Raw genomic sequence first — 8,060 nt, forward strand, 5'->3', positions numbered from 1 at the left:
TGAGGGGCCTGGAGAACAAGTCCTATGAGGAGAGGCTGAGGGAACTGGGCATGTTGAATTTGGAGAAGAGGAGGCTGAGGGGAGACCTCATTGCCCTCTACAACTCCCTGAAAGGAGGTTGTAGAGAGGCAGGTGTTGGCCTCTTCTCCCAAAGGACGAACGACAAGACCAGAGGAAATGGTCTGAAGTTGGGGCAGGGGAGATTTAGATTAGATATTAGAAAGAATTACTTTACTGAGAGGGTGGTCGGGCACTGGAACAGCCTGCCCAGGGAGGTGGTGGAGTCACCATCCCTGGAGGGATTTAAGAAACTTGTAGACATGGCTCTTCAGGGCATGCTCTAGTGCCCAAGGTTATTGGTTTATGGCGAGGTGTTGAGTGTGGGGTTTAGTTGGTGGGTGCGGTGTTTTTGGTGGGCATTTGGTGTGGTGTGTTTTGTATTTGTTTGGTTGTGTGGTTTTGTTTTGTTTTGTTTTTTTGTGGTTGGACTCGATGATCTCAGAGGTCCCTTCCAACCACTAAGATTCTGTGATTCTGTGATACTTGCCCTCAAACAGGGGCTTTAGGAAAGGTTATTTAGGTGAGTGTTGTATCATCCCTACATCTGCTGGAAGCAGCCCCTGAGAGAACCATCCAGGAAAAATTCTTCATCCATACTCTCCTCTATCGGATCCCTCTGTGTCTCCCTCTTCTCCCCACCCTGTTGCACCAAGACACTGCCAAAAGTTACTCGAAACCCACCTGTCGTTGAGGCAGCAGTAGATGATGGGGTTGTACATGGTGGAGCTCATGGCCAGCCACATGATAGCCAGGTAGACCTGCTGGATGAACTTCTGCAGGTACCAGTCGGGGTTGAAGTGCTGCAGGGTGAAGTAGATGTGGTAGGGCAACCAGCACAGCGCGAACGTACACACCACGATGATCATCATCTTCACTACCTGTGAGGAGAAGAGAGGGCAGGCAAGCAAAGTCATCCATTGGACACCCCACAGGTAGGGTGTCATCCTCCAGAAGGGGTCAGCGCTTTTTGCCTTGGAGACCTTTCTAACCAGGAACACATGGTCAACACCTTGGTTTACATGCACATTCATGGAGGACACATCTGGAGGACCTTCCATGCTCCACAACTATGCAGCAAGTTCTGACCTATTTCCTCCATGGTGGACTTCTGGCCATGGTCAGTAGGGATTGGGCATGAATGATGGCTCCTACTGTGCCTGAAGCTCCTTACCTTCCGCTTAGCCGAGACCTGCTCATGGTAGCGGTCGGAGGAGTCGCCAGGTATCTCACTCGCCCAGAGGGTGATGCCCACCACAGTGTAGGCACATCCTATCACCAAAAGCGGCAAGAAATAGATCAGGATGGTCATGCACAAGTGATACCTGGAAAAAAATGGTGGTTGTTGAGTGTGCCCTCTACTTTGTTAAGCCAGGGGACATTTAGATTGGCTATTAAGAAAAATTTCTTCACTGAAAGGGTTGTCAAACACTGGAAGACGCTACCCAGGGCAGTGGTGGAGTCACCATCCCTGGAGATATTTAAAAGCTGGGCAGATGTCGTGCTGAGGGACATGGGTTAGTGGTGGCTTGGGCAGCACTGGGTTGATGTTGGAAGGGACCTTTCAGATCATGGAGTCCAACCTAAATAATTCTATGGTTCTATTCAGCCTTGTTCTTGCAAACTCAATTTGAAGGCAAAGTGCTTCACAGGGACAAAGAGAATTTGGCACAATTGCTGCAGACACGTTGCCTGCAGACCTCAGGTTGGGAAGACTCCCTACTTTCACCCCACATTTTTCCAAGCCTCTGCTGCCTGCTTTTGGCATCCTGGCACCCTCCTGGGGTGGGATGTAGAGAATCATAGAGTCATGAATTGGAAGGGACCTTAAAGATCATCTAGTTCCATGCCCCTGCCCTGGGCAGGGACACCTCCCACCACACCAGGTTGCTCCAAGCCCCCTCCAACCTGCCCTTGAACCCCTCCAGGGATGGGGCAGCCCCAACTAGAGGCCGGTGCAGAACTTGTGGTACCTTCCTAAGGCAAGGATGTTCTAGCTGAAGTGTCTCTAATCTCACTCCTACTCTATTTACACCCCAAATTACCCTAGAGATGAATGCTTGCTCTTATCACACCTTCTATCTGGGAGTCCTGCAGAAGCAAATTTTTTTTTTTTTTTTTTTTTTATATAAAGGACAGGAATACAAAGCTGAAGAAATAACAGTTTTCCCTGGGGTGGGGGCGAACTGAATTTCACTGAATTTTTTTAGAGTTGGAAGGGACCATAGAGATCATCTAGTCCAACTCCCCTGCTGAAGCAGGACCACCCAGAGCTTGTCAGAGTCCAAGTCTCGCTGGATGGCAGCACAGCCCTCCGGGGTGTCAGCCACCCCTCCCAGTTTGGTACCATCAGCAAACTTGCTGAGGATACACTCTGTCCCCTCATCCAGGTCACTGATGAACACTAGGGCTTGGATGCAGCTCGTCTAAATCCTGGTCTACCATGGGTTTAGCTGAGCTCAGGTGGCACAAGGCGTAACCTCAGCCCTCAAAAGCACAGCCTAAACCCTTGTCGTGGAGGTTTATTAAAAGTTTTCTGTTAATTGAGCGGCCGGGTCGGTTCTCCAGGCACGTGGAAAGGGCAGGATCTTTGTGTCTGTTTATAATGGGTATAAATAAGCGCAAAATTAAATGAGAGGGTCTGGATTAAACTGTTGAAACTGTTTTGTCGTGAAGTTGGTGGAGCTGTGACAGAGACTGCAGTGGGTTCCGTGAAGGATTTGTGTTAAATAGTAGCTGGTTTAAAAAGGAAAAAAAATAATGCTGCTGTTAATAAACAGGATGGGGACGGACTGTTTGACCTTGAAGGTTCCTTCCTACCATCAGAGCTTGCAAAAGCCTCTCTCCTTGCAGAAAGAGGAGTGACAGTGGTACAGACACAGGGCTGGCTTGCAAAGCATCCCGTGTGCCACCGAGTGCGGAGGTGATTTTATTCTGGCAGTTTTTGGGGTTTTGCATGCATTTTTGGGGTACATGCTTGGCTCGAATGCATCTGCTCAAGGCAGGTCAGACCCCGTAGCCGCGCTCCGCTCTTCCTCGTCATCTTCCCAGGAGCTATGATTGAATAATATCCCCCAAAATGTAACGGATGGGTCGGGCTCGTGCCCTTGCGAGTCCCGCAGGGAATGGGGTTGGCCCTGGCCCCACGCTGCCACGCCATCTCCTCCTTGTTTTGTACCTGCAATCTCATTTGGCCTCCTCTTTGCCTGGCGCTAATCGCATTTGAGCTGGATTTTGTAGGGCTGTTTTCTATTTTGCTAATTAAAGAGGCGTCTCTGTGGCTCTGCAACGAAGATTTGGTTGTGGTTCCCATGTAATGCAGGGTCTTAAACCAGCTGCAAACAGCTGAGAGCCGTGCAGAAATGCCCCAGAGCAGCTGCTCAGTAACGTAAGCAAGATCAGCCCTTCTCTTCAGAGCTGCCTGGGCACGGCAGGGAGTTTCAAAGAGCTCTGGGACATTTTATTCAGACTCTGGGTGCTGAAAAGCCATCTCTGTGAAACCATCCGTGTGTTATTCTGTCTACAAGAATTGTGGGATCAGAGCACTTAGAGAAGCTTGGAATTTCTCATGTGAAGGTCTTCGGTGTGGGGTTTTAGGGTCTTGTATCGGATGGGGGAGCCCATAGGGGTGCTGGAGGAGGGGGCTGCCATCTCCTCTTGCCTTGCCAAGCCCAGAGGGTGGCCACAGGCTGTTGTCTCCCAGAGAGGGTGGTGAGTGGAGTGGCTTTTCCCCTTCCCTTTACAAACCAACCTGGCAGCTAAAGAAATAGGAATAGATCAGACATCCCTTTCGAAACCGAAATCGGGAGAAGGAATGGGTGGGTAGCGGTGGTGAGCAGCTGCTGAATCAAATTCTGTGATTCTGTGAGCTGAATTGCTGGCTCCTGTCACAGGTCCATCTCACCTGCACCAAGGTCTCCGTCCTCTTCTCCCAGTGAAAAAAAACCCTGATGTGCCCATCCCTGTCTCTGATACACCCTCTGTGCTGGGGTTGTGCTTTCCAGGCTCCACTTGCCAAGAGAAAGGACCCCTCAGTGTTGGGAGAATTCCCCTATTTTTCACTCTGGACTGAAAAAATAATATTATTTTTCATGGTGGCATTGCAAACAAACCGGCTGCTGCCGGCGCCTGCCTTAAATAACTGCAGCAGGGCCACGCGAGCCGGGGAGAGTGTTTGACAGCACCTGTCCCTGCAAAGTTATTTTGGGGCAGTAAAATAACATCCCCGGCTCTGCGCTGCAAGAGAGAGTTCACAGGGTTTGGAGAGAGGCTGCTGAGCTGCGAGTTATTTTCCAACCCCACCAAATATTTGGGGTTTGGCTATTTAAGAAGCTTCTGTTTAACATCTGCTTTCCTGGCTGCCCTCGTCTGTCTGCAGAAGCCCCAGCTCACCCCAGAGCATGGGATGCTCGGGCTTCAAAGCGGCGCCCAGCTCCCAGTGGCAGATCAGTCATAGGTTAATGGTGGCATTTTTCTCTTTAATTAGATATTTGAAAAAGCGGCAGCCCCAGTGTTACAGCCCAACAGCAAATGATCTGTCAAAGTCAGGCCCCGAGCTTGTGCCGGTTGCTGCTTTGGTCCAGCGGGGTGCTCAGCCCCATCCCTGAAGCCTGTAACCAGTGGTGTCCCCCAGGGGTCAATACTTGGTCCAGTGCTGTTCAATGTATTCATTAGTGACCTGGAGGAGGGGACAGAGTGTATCCTCAGCCAGTTTGCTGATGGTACCAAACTGGGAGGGGTGGCTGACACCCCAGAGGGCCGTGCTGCCATCCAGGGTGACCTGGACAGGCTGGAGGGCTGGGCAAGGAAGAACCTCATGAGATTCAACAAGGAAAAGTGCAGGATCCTGCACCTGGGGAAGAAGAATTTTAGGCATCAATACAGGTTGGGCATGGACCTGCTGGAGACGAGCTCTGAAGAAAAGGATCTGGGTGTCCTGGTGGACAACAAAATGACAATGAGCAAGCAGTGTGCTCTTGTGGCCAAGAATCCTGGGCTGCGTAGGGCAGAGTGTGGCCAGCAGGTCAAGGGAGGTCATTCTGCCCCTCTGCTCTGCACTGGTGAGCCCACAACTGGAATCCTGCGTCCAGTTCTGGGCTGCCCAGTTCAAGAGGGACAGGGAACTGCTGGAGAGAGTCCAGGGTAGGGCTACAAAGATGATTCAAGGATTGGAGCATCTCCCTTATGAGGAGAGACTGAGAGAGCTGGGACTCTTTAGTCTGGAGAAGAGAAGGCTGAGGGGAGACCTTATCAATGCTGACAAGTATCTCAAGGGCGGGCTGAGGGAGGAGGGAACCAGACTCTTTTCAGTAGTTGCCAGTGAGAGGATGAGGGGCAACGGGCACAAGTTGGAACAGAAGAGGTTCCCCTTGATTATGAGGAAGAACTTCTTCACAGTGAGGGTGGCAGAGCCCTGGAACAGGCTGCCCAGGGAGGGTGTGGGGTCCCCTTCTCTGGAGATCTTCAAGACCCACCTGGATGCTCCTGAGTAACATGCTCTGACAAGCTCTGGGTGGTCCTGCTTTAGCAGGGGAGTTGGACTAGATGATCTCTATGGTCCCTTCCAACTCTAAAAATTCAGTGAAAAATCCCATCCCATCCCATTCCCGTTGGGGGCGGGTCTAAGCCAGTGGCGTTTCTTCAGTCTGGCTGTATTTATCATAATTAAGGTTGGTAAAAACCTCTGGAGATCAGCTGGGCCAGCCCCAGCTTAGTTCTTGCCATACCTGCCTTGCAATGCCAACAAATGAGAAGATAATAAATGATACCCTCCAGCTCTCTACAACCCGCTGACTGGCAAACTCATCTCACTTGTCTTGCAGAAGGACCTTCGCCAGGCTCTGGTTAGCTTCAAACACTTCTCTGTGCTTGTGTGTCACTTGCTTTGGCTCCAGCACAATTTCACAGCCCTCATACATCGCTCCGTGGGATTTGAGATCACAAATGCCTTTATTTTCTGCGCCCCCCTTCCTTTTTTCCTCAACGCTTGACATTTAACTCACCGCACGACTCGTGGGCTTCAAAGAGCAAACCCCGGAGGAGTGCTGTGCTGGCAGAGCAGCGGGGTTGCCCAGACCCTTTGGAAATGCCAGATTTAATTAGCTGGCACCTTAACAGGAAGGAAAGAAATCCCTGCTGAGCCCTCCTAGCCCAGCGTTTGCCTCCCAGCCCGAGCTGATGCCACTGAGCCTCTTTTTGTAGCCCATTTTTTTTAAGCAATCGAGTGAATTTTAGGTTATTTGGACGCGGTAACTCTTAAACCAGGATTTTTTCTGTCATTTCCTGGCCATGATACCCCCGGTAAGACCCTATTTACCTCCTGCAGGAATAACTCTTGCTCCAGGAAGCCTTTAGAGACATGGAAAACAGGAAAGGTGCTGCAAAAACCAGAGCCAAACCTGTGTGTAGGAATAAGTCCCCGGGGGCAAAGCAGACCCCATCCCCACAGCCAAAATCCTGTGTATTTGCAGTTTTACATGAGTATCCCCTCGAGGATGAGCATCCAAGAAGGGCAGAGAGCATGGCACAGCATGGGGCAATGTTTGGCCCATGAGCAGCACTAAATTCACTTTAATTAACCTGAATGTGCCCCAAGATGATAGAGATGGAGAGCTTACAGAATCACAGAATGATATGGGGTTGGGAGGCTCCTCTGGAGATCACCCAGTCCAACCCCCTGCCAGAGCAGGGCCACCCAGAGCAGGTCCCACAGGAACGTGTCCAGGGGGGGTTTGAATGTCTCCAGAGAAGGAACCCCCACCACCTCCCTGGGCAGCCTCTGCCAGGGCTCTGCCACCCTCAAAGTCAAGAAGTTCCTCCTCATGTTTAGGTGGAACTTCTTATATTCAAGTTTGTGCCCATTTCCTATTGTCCTGTCCCTGGGCACCACTGGAAAAAGCCTGGCCCCATCCTCCTGACCCCCACCCTTGAAGTATTTATAGGCATTGATCAGATCCCCCCTCAGCCTGCTCTTCTCCAGACTAAAAAGCCCCAAGTCCCTCAGCTTCTCCTCATAAGAGAGATGCGCCAGGCCCCTCCTCATCTCTGTAGCCTCTGCTGTCCCCTCTCCAGCAGTTCCCTGTCCTTCTGGAACTGGGGAGCCCAGAACTGGTCCCAGTGCTCCAGATGGGACCTTCCCAGGGCAGAGCAGAGGGGCAGAATGACCTCCCTCCACCTGCTGCTCACACTCTTCCTGATATCCCCAGGATGCCCTTGGCCACAAGGACCCATTGCTGGCTCATGGGCATCATGGTTCCATCAGAACCCCCATGTCTTTCCTCAGAGCTGTTCTCCAGCAGGTCACCCCCAACCTGTACCATCAACTGCATAGCACTGGCCCTCACTGGGGTAAGGGGAGGATTTCCCCATCCCAAGGAGCTTTGAGCCATTCCCATCCTTCCTCACTTCCTTCTTCTATACATACAGGAGAAGTGTGGCCAGCAGGTCTCGGGAGGTGATTCTGCCCCTCTGCTCTGCACTCGTGAGACCCCACCTGGAGCTCTGTGTCCAGCTTTGGAGTCCTCAACACAGAAAGGACATGGACCGGCTGGAACAGGTGCAGCAAAGGGCCACGAAGATGATGGAGCACCTCTCCTATGAAGACAGGCTGGGGGAGCTGGGATTGTTCAGCCTGGAGAAGAGAAGGCTCCGGGGAGACCTAATAGCAGCTTTTCAATCACAGAATCACAGAATCTTCTAGGTTGGAAGGGACCTTAAAGATCATCTTGTCCAACCGTCAACCTCACTGACAAAAATAGACACCCACACAACAAACAAGGAGCATCATCACTAAACCAGACCTCCCAGCACTTCATCAACCCGTCTTTTGAACACCTCCAGGGATGGGGCCTCAACCACCTCCCTGGGCAGCCCATTCCAATGGCTGAGAACCCTTTCAGGGAAAAAAATTTTCCTAATATCCAGCCTGAACCTCCCCTGGTGTAACTTGAGGCCATTTCCTCTTGTCCTGTCGCCTGTGACTTGGGAGAAGAGACCGACCCCCA

At 51.4% G+C, this 8,060-nt stretch overlaps 1 protein-coding gene across 1 annotated transcript in view; it reads right to left on the reverse strand.

The window, feature by feature from the left end:
• Window positions 1-8,060, reverse strand: part of TACR1 (tachykinin receptor 1) — a 33,510-nt gene that overhangs the window by 11,588 nt on the left and 13,862 nt on the right. The window contains exons 3-4 of the mRNA XM_014945466.1: window positions 1,232-1,382; window positions 742-938 (exon numbers count right to left, since the gene is read on the reverse strand). Coding sequence (XP_014800952.1) covers window positions 742-938; window positions 1,232-1,382 — 348 coding nt within the window. The remainder of the gene's footprint in view (window positions 1-741; window positions 939-1,231; window positions 1,383-8,060) is intronic.

The sequence above is a fragment of the Calidris pugnax genome, unplaced genomic scaffold (assembly GCF_001431845.1).
Source record: "Calidris pugnax isolate Ruff unplaced genomic scaffold, ASM143184v1 scaffold120, whole genome shotgun sequence".
NCBI classification, from domain to species: Eukaryota; Metazoa; Chordata; class Aves; order Charadriiformes; family Scolopacidae; genus Calidris; species Calidris pugnax.